Source organism: Amblyraja radiata, chromosome 12 (assembly GCF_010909765.2).
Source record: "Amblyraja radiata isolate CabotCenter1 chromosome 12, sAmbRad1.1.pri, whole genome shotgun sequence".
Lineage (NCBI taxonomy): Eukaryota > Metazoa > Chordata > Chondrichthyes > Rajiformes > Rajidae > Amblyraja > Amblyraja radiata.
In genome coordinates, this window is record NC_045967.1 from 5,590,887 (window position 1) to 5,604,394 (window position 13,508).

General features: G+C 41.8%; 1 protein-coding gene across 1 annotated transcript in view; it reads left to right on the top strand.

The window, feature by feature from the left end:
* Window positions 1-13,508, top strand: part of abcb7 (ATP binding cassette subfamily B member 7) — a 70,786-nt gene that overhangs the window by 13,175 nt on the left and 44,103 nt on the right. Inside the window, exons 2-3 of the mRNA XM_033030140.1 lie at window positions 4,104-4,187; window positions 7,503-7,622. Of these exons, the coding sequence (XP_032886031.1) occupies window positions 4,104-4,187; window positions 7,503-7,622 (204 nt within the window). The remainder of the gene's footprint in view (window positions 1-4,103; window positions 4,188-7,502; window positions 7,623-13,508) is intronic.

Below are 13,508 nucleotides of genomic sequence, written 5' to 3' on the forward strand. Positions count from 1 at the left end.
GCGGCACCGGGAGCCCGCGGGTCCCTGGAGGGAGACCGCTTTTCAGGGCTTCCGCAACGGCGACTTCTCCCGCCCGAGTTGCGGGGTTGAAGAGCTCCTGGAGCGGTGCCTTACAGCACTGCCCCGCGCGGCTTGGAATGGCTGCGGGACTGCGAGCGCCCGCCGGGGCTCTAACACCAAGACCCGGTGCGTGACCTTGCATCACCCGGCGTGGCTTTAATGGCTGCGGGACAATTCGCCATCGCCCGCCGGGGGCTTTGACTTTGACTTTGACTCTGACATCGGGGGGGAGAGTGCAGTGGAGAGATAAGTTTTTTTGGCCTTCCATCACAGCAATGTGATGGATGTTTATGTAAATTATGTTGTGTCTTGGGTCTATTTGTTTGTAATGTATGGCTGCAGAAACGACATTTCGTTTGGACCTCAAGGGGTCCAAATGACAATAAATTGAATTGTATAATGTCCTGATCAATCAACTCCTTTTTACTTTTCCACGAAGTCCAAATGGCGTTCTCCGCACCGGTTGAGCTATCGGCTTGACATTTTCATCAATGACTAACTTCACTTGCCAGCCTTTCAATTTTCCAACCCCTTGGAATACTGAATGAAATTCCTGCCTCATGTCATCATATGACTGCACTAAATTGACATGCACTCCGATGTGAAGCGCTCACAGCTCTTGAGCTGTATTTCTACTCAGTAGAGGTTCTCCCTTCTCCTCTATCACCACGAATTCTGCTTCAGTTTCTCTATCTCCGACTTCTACTTTAGCCGTGAAACATCCAATGGTCTGCAATGGTTTAGCTGCGGTGTATGGATATAACTTCCTACTACAGCTCCTTGACGTGGACTTGATTGTCTGCTGTTTCACGCATTCTCAAAGTGATCTGTCAATTACGTTGCTGTCACTACCAGAATCTACAATCACTGGCACTGTAACATCTCAGATGGTCACTGCAATGTCCTCGTGATGGCTCTCATTCCATGCAAACATAATTCCTTTTCACCGCATTCTCACCAGCTTCATCACTGTCTTCATCACTTCCGAAATCACCTTCTACGTGACGGACATGAAGATCTGTCTTTCTTTTCACTGGACTTCCCTTTCTTGTTGTAATCACTTGTCTTGTCCCTGGCCTTACTTTTACATTACTTTACAAAATTATCTCTATCTCCACATTCCCTACATGTTCTACCTTTTGCTGGACAACATGCATCTTTCCCTATGTGACCCTTGTTGCCACACCTGTAACACTCGATCTCACGTTCAGGCTTACTTCTTGGTCTACAGCCAGTTAACTTTCCCAGTCTTGGAATCTTTCAATTTCATGCTGTGAAATTTGTCCCTCAACAGCTTCCAGTGCTGCTGTAATCGACAAAGCATCATTAAGGTTTAATTCACCCCCTTTTTCTAGCAGCCTTCCTCCGAGCTTGTCTGACCTGCAATGCTGGACAACCTGATCCAATATCTGGTTCTCCACATCAGCAGCCACATATTTGCATCCTACAGACACCTGTCTGAGTCTCGTCACAAATTGAGCAACGGTCTCGCCCTCTTCCTACATGGCGTTGAAATGTAGCATTTGGCACCACCACATAATGACTGTTCAAAGCATCAACGGCTTTCTTATAGTCTTCCTTCATTCTGGTGTCAGGGAGTGTTTAAAACATTTCTCGAACTGCTGGCCCTGCGGTGAAGAGAAGCAATGCTCTCCGCTGCACCTTCTGCCCTGGCGTACCCTCAGAGCCCTCGACTGTCGGCGTAAGCTTCAAATTCCTCCAGCCAAGCATTCCACTTCACGCTGACGGTAATCGCATCACCTGTCGGATCAAAGTGTGGCTTCTGCCGTGGCTTACACAGCACACACCCGATCTGACCTTCAAGTCAGCTGACATCAAGGCAAGATATTAGCATATCATTATCATGACTTGTTGTCATGACAATCATCGGCTCAGAGTTAAAAGACGTTCCTTTAGGTAGGAGATAAGAAGGAATTTCTTTAGTCAGGGTGGTGAACCTGTGGAATTATTTGCCACAGAAGGCTGTGGAGGCCAAGTCAGTGGATATTTTTAAGGCAGAGATAGATAGATTCTTGATTAGTACAGGTGTCGGCGGTTATGGGGAGAAGGCAGGAGATTGGGATTATGAGGGAGAGATAGATCAGCCACGATTAAATGACGGAGTAGACCTGATGGGTCAAATGGCCTAATGCTGCTCCTATCACTTATGACCTTATGACCATGAATCTCTTGCATGTTCCTCATGAGACCACTTAACCATGGTAGCCATTTTCAGTCCACTTCTGCTAAATTGCTCCGCAGTCTATTGAACTGTGCAGGACATCTTTGTATAGTACCACCGGCTGCTGTTCCGAGCTTCTGACTTGCTCAGAACCCTGTATTTCCTGATTTATTGTAATTTGTCTGTCTTCCACTACCATCCAAATTATGATGCTGCTGAAAATTAGACATTGCTTTGAGGGAAAGATGAGAAGGAAGAATAACCCATGTTATTGATGTACAGTATGGCAGATCAAAAGAATATGAAGTATGTACACCTACAAGGTATTTGCCTAGGTGCTGCGCTCGCAAGTAACAACACGGCATACAGTAAACAATTAAGAATAAATCATCAAACATTAAAACATTCAGAATAAAACATTATAGATTAAACATGTGAATGAAATAAAATACCGGAGCAAAAGGAGGCTACAGACTTTTGCTTATTGAGTAGAGCTGTTGCTCATGGAAAAAAGCTGTTTTTATGCTGTGATAGGCTCCAGAGGGAAGTGCTTCAAAGAATTTGTGGCCAGGGTGAGAGGGGTCAGAGATGATCTTGCCCGCTCGCCTCCTGGCCCTTGCAGTGTGCAGTTCGACGATGGAGGGCGGGGGGAAGGTTGCGACCATCAACCTTCTCAGCTGATCAAACAATGCGCTGCAGCCTCCGGATGTCGTGCTTGGTGGCTGAGCCAGGCCAGACCATGATGGAGAAGGTGAGGACAGACTCTACGATGACAATATAGAATTGGACCATCGTTGCCTGTGGCAGATTGTGCTTCCTCAGCTGCCGCAGGAAGTACATCCTCTATTGTGCCTTTTTGACTGTGGAGTTGATGGTAGCCCCCCATTTCAGGTCCTTGGAGATAATGGTTCCAAGGATCTTTAAAGACTCCACAGATGAGACTGTGGTGTTGTTGATGGTGAGTGGGGGGAGGGGAGGGAGAGCTCTCCTAAAGTCTACTATCAATTCCACTGTCTTAAGAGCATTGAGCTCCAGGTTGTTACGTAGGCACCAAGACGCCAGATGTGACACTTCCTGTCTGTAGGCAGATTCCTCCCCATCCTGGATCAGTCCAATCAGGGTTGTGTTGTCCGCAAACTTGTGAAGCTTGACAGAGGAGTTTGCAGAGATTAAGTTGTTCAGCTGGCTCTGGCTTGTAAATGCCACATGACCTGTGGAAATTGGTGAGAGACAGTAAATTCTAACCTTCCAAGCATATATTTTATTGCCATTGTAAACATTATAGCTGCTGTCTGTGTTAGAGCAGGAAGATGTCGCTTCATATTTATTGCAGTGATTAAATATGGGTCTTGCCTCCTTTGTGCACACTTTCTCACACGTTTAATAGTGTTTTACACCTGGTGCTTGTTAAGACCTGTATTCTTTGCAACAAAGACCTAGAAAAAAAAGAATTATATTTGAATAATCTTGAATGACAGTTCAGTTTTTGTATTTCTGTTTTAGTTTTACCAAGGGGAGGACTCGGTTAGTGTTTGCTATACGCAGGATTGATTCTTGTCCACATTTCTATTCTTGGCAAGTGAATCAACAAGTAGAAGAGGCATTTTTTTATCCTGCCAGTGGGACTGTACATATCCATCCTTTATCAGTTAGACAATCCTGCATATCAGTGACAAACGTTTGAAAACTGGTTGCTTTTCCATGCTCCTGCCTAGGTCTTCCAGCTATGGAGTTGAATGCTAATGAAATAAATCTGTCAATTTTGTGGCATCGGCAGTGAATTTTAATGCATTAGAAGGGTTAATAACTTGAACTTTGTTAGACTAATTTTACTTTATCTTTTGTTTTTTCTGTGTTTCAGGCTGCACAGTGGTGGCAACATGTGGATAAGAGGACAGACTGGCATGGACATGCTGGTGGAGGCCTTCATACCGACCCCAAAAATGTAAATATTTCTGTTTTATCATTAAGCCATAATGTTGTAATTTTAAAATCTGTTGACTTGGCTTTACCTGAAAGAATGGCTATAACATTTCATGTTGGGAATAGTTTTTTTTTTTTTAATTGATGAAATCTTGAGCATTACTTGTCATGTATTGTCCATCCCTACACGTCATTGGTTCAAGAATGTTATCAGTTTCTATGACGGGTAACGAGCTCTATAGATCTATTCAATGACACAATGTAGGCAACCCAGAGAGAAATTTAGTGGTTATGGTATCCTTGTGTGCCTGTAGAGATGACAAGTTTTGGAGCTTTAGAAGAAATGTTGCTATGTTTCTGAAGTGCATTTCCTATATGTTGCACTCTAAAAGGGTGCTGATCAAGTATGGTAAATGTTGCTTGAGATGCACTGAGACGGGAATCATCCATTTGTATATAATGAAAAGATGTTGTTTTTTTTAACTCTCCTGTGAAGTGTCTAGGTATACTTTGCACCATTAAAGTTCAAACTGCAGAATACACGGGTAATGCTCAGTAGGTCAGGTAACACCTACAGGAAAAGAAATGGGATTAATGTTTCAAGTTGATGGCTTCATCAGATCAGGGAAAATTGGATTTTAATTAAATGAAGAGTTAGGGCAAAGAGAGGAAAGAACAAAACATAGAATCTCGAAGGTGGAAGGGAGAGGGTTTAAAATACCTCGTTTTTGTAGGACAACAGAGGATGGTAATGAGATTAAACAAAACATAGCACCATTCTGATATTGTTAAAATATCAGGGCATTGATTATAATAAACTGTTGAACTCTGGAGTCTACTTGTAAAAGGATGGATCAGTGCCATTCCTTGAAAATGACAGGCTCAGGGTTACACTTTTGTACAAAAATGAACAAATTCCACAAGTCAATAACTTTATTGGCATTGAGGCTCTGTCTTTATAGTGAAGCCTGTTTTGTTTGTGAGTAATGTATGGAGAAGATTTCACCTTCAGATCAAGTACCTAAAGGGCCTGTCCCACTTAGGCGACTTTTTAGGCGAGTGCAGGAGACTCTGCGCTCGCCACATGGTCGCCCCATGTTTGCTGGTGGTCTCTGGTGAATCTCCTTCATGGTCGCGAGGAGTTCCCACATTCTGGGAACTAGTCGCAGCCTCAGTATGGTCGCCGCAAATTTTTCAACATGTTGAAAAATTTTCTGCAACCACAAATTGGTCGCCATGGAGAAAATCGATAATCCTGTAGTCGTAGGTGCAGTTGTAGTGGGGTCGCCATGTAGTTGTAGGTAGTCGTAGGTAGTTTTAGTTAATCGCCTTTGATGAGCGGGCATTTTCATTGGCTCATTTGGGGAAAAAAACGTAAGCGAGAGTTTTCAAAATCAAGGATAACCGACAGGTAATGTTAAATGTCCGCCGAACTTCACAGCTGTGTATCTCTGGCTTATTAAAAGTTGTCTGGCTTCTTAAAAGTTCTCTTCGCCGCCCCCCACCGCCCCCCTGTGTGTATGTGTGTGTGTTCCACTCTTGACAGTCGCTGTTCCAGTTCCTTGTTTTTCAAGTGACTGCCAGCAACTTGACAGTCACCAGCAGTCCGCTGAAAAATCGCCTAAATGGGACAGGCCCATAACACCTTCAGATCAAAATCGTCCTTTATGTTTATTGATAATGAATACTTTTAATAAACTGCTGTTGTTATTTGTGACTTCTCCAAATTTATTTCTATTTTCCCTATAATTTCTTTGATGTCATAACATCTTATATTATCGACATGTTTTGCATGTGCCACCCTTTTAAAACCATTTTTGAGTCTCACATATAACTTCTATAGCATTATTATACACCATTTAATTTTACTAAAATCTTTTTTTATTAATTTCTTTTATATATTTGCTCTAGCCATGTCATTCCAACTGATTACCAATTTTAATCTGGATCATGTTCTTTAAAAGCTCTCAAATGGGTATATAGTTTAGCTCTCACATGGGTATAGTTTATGGGTGTATAGTCTGAAGAAGGGTTTCGACCCAAAACATTGCTTATTTCCTTCGCTCCATAGATGCTGCCTGACCCGCTGAGTTTCTCCAGCATTTTTGTCTACCTTCGATTTTTCAGCATCTGCAGTTTCTTCTTAAACATATATAGTTATGATCACTTTTTTTACCCTTCAATCGTAATCTCCTCCGGTACAACATTTTTGTCCTAGGATATTTGAATGATTTTCTTTTTTTCCCAGCAGCATTAGTTGAGAAACGATTCAGCAGTGGATCCTTATCTATAATTATCTTGTCTAATTATTTCAGCTTCTCTCCATATCTTTAATTACCACAAAGGCACTCTTCTGTGAAAACCCAGACAAAGGATTTATGACTATTCTTTCATCCTCTGAGATTATTCATTTACGTCTAATTGTCATGTCATTCTTTTAGGCTATTTAACATTGTTGATAAAAATCTTTCCTCTTTACAATGCCATGCCAGTCTTTCTTACTTTGATTTAGCCTTTTAATATATTTAGCTTCTCCTTTTTTCTATTCTGTTGTATATATCTACCTCAATTTTAATGTATATTTTAACGTGTTCCTGAGAAGATGATATGATGTTCAGATTGCACTATTCCGCTCTGCAGTTGTGCATTTGAGATTGCATTTATCATTAATGGATGTGTAATGTTTATTCTGAGCTTCAGGTGAACAGGAAATGTCATTGCACCTCGGTATATACAGAAAGAAACTAATCTGAAACTGACTAATTGGGAAGACTTGATGCATCAATGAAACGCTGTTTCTAAAAAACAATTTTGAAATTATAGATCCATAATTGCATTCAAAATAGAAAACTTGCTCAGCAATATCTTAATTTGGATATAGTTAACATTTTGTAGTTGGAGAAAAATGTGCATTGGTGTGGTATAAATATGGAACATTTTGTGTACAAAAAGACTAGATTTGGTATGTTAACACTAAATATTTATGAAGTTTTAAAATAAGCAAATGGGATTGTCATCTGATACCTTTTATACTTTAAGCCAAAATCGATTACCTGTTTAAAAGAGTCTAGACTGGAAAGAATTTTAAAAATTCCTTTTATTCTGTATGTTGATAAATTTCATATAAACAAAAATTAAAATGACATGATAGCAAGAGAATTTTCTGAGTCACACTGTTAGTCATGTTTGCTGTGATAATGATCTTGAATCAGAAGGACAATGGTCAATTCAATGCCATTTCCATTGCTTTCTCAATGATCGTTACAGAACAGAAATATTAGCTGTCTATTTATCCAGTGTTAATAGTGCGCTAATTTTTGTAAATTTTATCTTTCAGTTTAAGGATACCGATACAAGAAAAATCATCAAAGCTATGCTGACTTATGTTTGGCCAAAGGATAGACCTGATCTCCGTGCAAGGGTGGCATTATCTCTTGGTTTATTAGGTGGGGCAAAGGTTGGTGATTTCTGTATATTAAAAAAAAATGTTCTTGCAGTTTGTATTAAGTAGTTTTATTAGGCCAATGGATTTTAAACTATAAAATCTATTTTATATTTAAATAAGTATTTTCTGACCATAGTTTTAATAATAGTACGTAGTAAAATGTTTGATCATATGCTTTTAAACAGATAATTTTGTTATTAGTGTCGTGGACATTTAATCATTTAGACCAACTAGAAGACTAACGAGATTTCTGAGCATTTGGTCTGAGGACTTGTGGGTTCTAGGACATTATGTTCAATTGTGTATGTTTTAAATGCCTTTGGGCTTTCTCCCTCTGTTAACCTATCAAAATGATTACACCATTTAGTCTTGGCTCCTCCAGCTAAGGACACTTGTCCAGGACATGGGAAGGAATCTGACTTTCTCGTCTGGTTTGCCTTGCCTTTTTATTAGACTTGTTAAATTTTAGTGGACACTCTTATTATTGGACATTTTAACCACTTATAAGGTTGAAAGTTTCATTAATAGAATGAATTAATTATTTAATCATTGGTTGTTTTGTGTTTTCAAAATTTCCTAACCTTTGCTCTAACTCAAAATGCAAAATTAAGCTACTGTTCTTGCCAACTGATCAGATCTTTGAATATGAATATTTTTTTGAACTCCCAGCAACTCTCAAATCATTATTGGAGTTTTGGCTTTCTCATCTGATTAAACATAAACTAAATGTCAGTCAGTTAATTGGTCACTTAGAATTGCCTATCATTAGGTCTTGTCCTGGATTATTTTGTTCTCCTGAACAATGCGGTGGGAGCCTGAGAGTGAAAGGTAAGGGGAAGCAGATTTTAATTTTACAGAAACAGATTAATAAAATAATTGTGTAGGAAGGAACTGCAGATGCTGGTTTACACCAAAGATAGACACAAAATGCTGGAGTAACTCCAGCATCTCTGGAGAAAAGGAATAGGTGATGTTTTGGGTCAATACAATACAATACAATCAGTTTTATTCGTCACTTGCACATAAAGTGCAAGTGAAATGAATTTGCCAGCAGCGGTACAATGAAAAAGAACACACAAAAACACAATAAAAATTTAACACAAACATCCACCACAGCATTCATCACTGTGGTGGAAGGCACAAAAATTGGTCAGTCCTCCTCCATTTTCCCCCGTGGTCGGGACCTCAACCCTCCGCAGCTACCGCTGCGGGCATCCAGATGAGTGAAAGCCAAGGTAAGTCTTGAAACAGTGCCTCCCCCACCGGAGACCACGGCTTCAGGTTATTGTAGGCCGGCGGTCGAAGATTTAAAGTTCCCTCTGCGCCGCAGCCAGAAGCACCGCAGACCGCAGGGCCGGCGGTCAGAGCTCCCCTCCAGAGGTCCCCAACGAGGGACCCCGCTCCTGATGGTAAGTCCCCGCCGCGTCCGCGGTAGAAGTAGGCCGCGGGCCAGCGGTGGGAGCTTCTTCTTCTCCCGTCTCCCCAACGAGGGATCCTAGGCTGCGGACAACGTGCCAGCTGGAGCTCTGCAGACCGCGGCTTCAGGCTGCCGCAGGCCAGCGAACGGAGCGCTCCCCTCCAGCGTGGGCTCGCCCGCTCCATGCCAAGAGTCCACACTGCGCCCGCTGCTGAAGCCCCGGGCGCGTCTCTGAGAAAGGGCACACCGATCCTCGATGTTAGGCCACGGGTGAAGCGACATGGAAAAAGTCTCCTCTCCGTGGCGGAGGCGACTAAATTTTTTTTTTTTAAGTAGAAAAAACTGACATATTGTTGGCAGGGCTACCGACTTGCAGCGACCCACCGACCGTCATGACCCTTCTTCAGACTGAAGGTCAGGAGAGAGGGAAACTAGAGGTATGAAAAGGTACAGAGAACTAAAGAATGAAAGGTATGAAAAGAACAAATCAAAGCCAGCAAGGATGATGAAGGAAAGGTGGAGCCCACATGGTCCATTGTTAGCTGTGGAAGAGATGATTACGAGGGGGTACAAAGAGTGAGACTATGCAAGACGACAGTGAAACGAGTGGGACGACTACGGTAGGGGAGAGACAGAGAATGCAAGGGTTGCATAAAATTATAGAAATCAATATTCATACTACTGGGTTGTAAGCTGCCCAAGCGAAATATGAGATGCTGTTACTCCAATTTGCATTTGGTCTCTGACAGTGGAGGAAGCCCAGGACAGAAAGGTCAATATGGGAATGACTAGGGCGGTTAGTGTTTGGCAACCCTGAGCAAATTACTCATCTACTCTAATTTGGCCTACATCATTCTGCGTACCTGTCCAAATGTTTTATTTAAACATTCACCCCTTCTCTCCAGAGATGCTGCTTGTCCCCGACCAAAGATGTTAAATTTACTGGCCTGTAGTTACCAGGCTGTTCATTGCAGTCCTTCTTATTTATTTTCTGTCCTCTTTCTAATTAGCGTGATGGCGCTTGATAGCGATAAAAACAAGTTATTCAATTGGCCTCCCAGCGAAATAAAGACAGGACGTGGAGTGGGAGAAAGGAAAGCAGAATAAAAACAGATACATTGTTTTTGTCAGTGTACATTTTATACTGTTTGGGGTTTTGTATTTAGCATCACATTTTGGAGTTTTAAGTTTCTTAAAAATTACTGGAAGATGTTAACTTACTACATCCAACACGATTGCTTTAACAAAATTAAATTATGTTAAGCATGCAGTCTTCAGTTACTGGAGAAAAGGAATAGAGATGATGTTTCGGGTGGAGACCCTTCTTTAGACTGAGTCTTTTTTTCCCCTGACTCAGTCTGAAGAAGGGTATCGACCCGAAACTTCACCTATTCCTTTTCTCCAGCGATGCTGTCTGACACACTGCGTTACTCCAGCTTTTTGTGCGTATCTTCAGTTTAAACCAGCATCTGCAGTTCTTTCCGACACGTCTCTGCACTTTCTGCTGAAATCTTCCTTAGGTTCTTTCTGCTAAAATACACCTTTCCTGTTGAAGACTCAAAATCGTGCTCATATGTTATTTTCAGTTATCAAGTCTAATTATGAATTTAACTGTATACTTCGTGTCCTGAAAATACTGGCTTCATTTACTTGAAAAATGTAAGTTGTGTAATATCCGCATGACTGCATTGCCCTGAAGCAATTTGTTCTTCTTTCCTGTTAGAATAAATCTCATTATACAGCATGGTGTGTCATTTTCTATTCTTGCTTGGATTTTTTTGTTTTAATTATAAGCTCTGCGGTGATTTTAAATTTTAAATGCTAACTTAAGATAATGTGTGTTTGTTGAAACTTAATTTCAGTGCCATACTGACTTTTTTTAACAAGAAACACATGTTTAAAAAAAAATAGCACTGCCTTCTGCTGCAAGCCTGCCTCAATGTCACAATGCAGCAAGATTATCCTTGTAGTTCTCTATAATATATAGTTTTCTTTGTACAACGCCCTCCATTTTTATACATTTTAGTATCACCATGCAGAAATGTTTGGGACACAGCAATGTCATGTAAATGAAAGTAGTCATGTTTAGTATTTTGTTGCATATCCTTTGCATGCAATGACTGCTTGAAGTCTGCGATTCATGGGCAGCACAAAGGCGTGTGAACATTGGCAGAAAAGCGAAGGGGATGGTCCTGCAGTGTGACTATCGGGAGGACATAGCAGTGTTGATTCACGTTTTTTTATCACATCGGTTGTTTCGACAATAATCGACCGGACACCGGGGTTGCTTTAAACGTACGTTTATTCAGCACTGAGTCTTCACACAGGTTAACAACCTAGCAAAGAGTCAAGCTCTCTGCCCTTAATTGCAATGCCTTTTATGTGTTAATGCCACTGTTTAGCACCTCCCACATTCCCCGATCAAAGAACCGACACGTACGCAAAATACAGGACAACAGGTATGTACATATAAGGAGATGTTAGTTGGAGGAACCACACTAGAGCTCAGACCAGTACATTCCTTAGTCTTCCCGGCGAGGTGGATTGTATATTCCTCAATCTTGTCAGACGGGGCCTGTGATCCCCTATTCACGACTATGCAGTAACTGCAAGACAATGTGTATTCCCTTCCTGAAACCTGCAGCCTCAGTTCCAGCAAGCCTGGTCAGCAGCCATCTTATGCTCTTTATTTCAGTCTACCTGGCCAACCATTTTACCTTTACAGAACAATCTTACAGCGTTGATTCAGGATTTCCATTCACAGCAGGACCCCAAGTGTAGCAATCTCCAGATAACATAGAACAGTACAACACAAGAACAAGCCCTTTGGCCCACAATGTTTGTGCTGAACACAAGGCTAAGTGAAACTGAACTCATCAGCCTGTACATGATCCATATCTCTTTATTCCTTGTACTTCCATGTGCCTATCTAAAAGCCTCTTGAACATACTATTGCGTCTGCATCTACCACTGACCCGGCAATGCATCCCAAGCCCCCAGTACTCAGTGTAAATAAAAATGACTTGCCTTTCATGTCCCCATTAAACTTTCCACAGTCTCCATTAAACTTTGCCCCTCACACCTTGATAGTCCTCTTGTGTTGGACATTTCCACCCTGGAAAATAGCTCTGACTGTCTACCCTATCTATACCTCTCATAATTTTATATTTCTATCAAGTTACCCCTCATTCCAGAGAAAACAGACCAAGTCTATCCAACTATCTGTTGCTGAAACCCTCTGATCCAGGCAGCAGTCTGGAAAATCTCCTCTACACCTTATCCAGAGCCTCCACATCTTTTCTGTAATGGGGCAACAGAACTGCACACAATACTCCAAATGCAGCCTGAACCAAAGTCCTAGAGAGTTGCATCATGACTTCCTGACTCTTATATTCAATGTCCCTAGCAGTGAAGACAAGCATACTTTACGCTGCCTTTATCCCCCTTGTGCTGTCTTCTTTAGTGAGCTATGAACTTGAGCTCCAAGATTGCTCTGCACATCAATTCTGCAAATGATCTTGCCATTTACTGTGTATTCTCTCCTTGCATTCAACCTCTTGAAAATCCAGCACATCACTTTCTGGAGTTAAACTCCACCTGCCATTGGTCCACTCATTCAGTCAAGTTTGTGAGACGTGACCTGTCACGTACAATGCCATGTTGGCTTTCCCTAAGTAGCTCATTCTCTTCCAAATGGGGGGAATCCTATCGCAAAGAATTCTCTCCCATAGTTTCATGGCCACTGTTGTGAGGCTCATCTGTCTATAGGTCACTGCATTCACTCTGCTTCCATTCTTAAACAAAGGAACATCATTGGCCATTCTCCAGTCCTCTGGGACCTCACCTATGGCTCGAGAAGAAACAAAGAACCTTGTCAGGGACCCTGCAATCTCCTCTTGCCTCCCTCAATTACCTGGGATAGATGCCATCAGGCCCTGTGGATTTATCCACCTTAATGTTCTTCAAGAGTCTCAGCATCACCTCCTTCTCGATCTCAAACTGCCCTAGTCTATTTGTACTCTCCACACTGTTCTCCACTGGAGAGGAGTGATGGCTGGAAGAGAGTTTGGGGGCAGGGCAAATCCTGGCGAGTGATGGGTGGATACAGGTGAGTGGGCTTTTTGATCAGCAAATGGTTGGACAAAGGCCAGGGATGAAAAGACGAAAGATGTAAGATAAGGATAGAGGAGGTGAGAATTGTGAAGTCAGAGGAAGGAATATGGATGGAAAGGGAGAAATGGGTTGAGTCCAGAGGTGGCAAGGAACAGGAAAAATTAAATGGGGGGGGGTATTGTTTGTAGGTTAGACACCTAAAATTTAAGAATTCAATGTTCATATCGTTAGGTTATAAACTATCCAAGCGTTGTTTCTCCAGTTTGCATATGGTATCACTCTGACAATGGAGGAGGCCCAGGGCATAAATGTCAATATGGGAATGGGAAGATGAGTGAAAATGGTTAGCAACTGGGAAATCTAGAAGG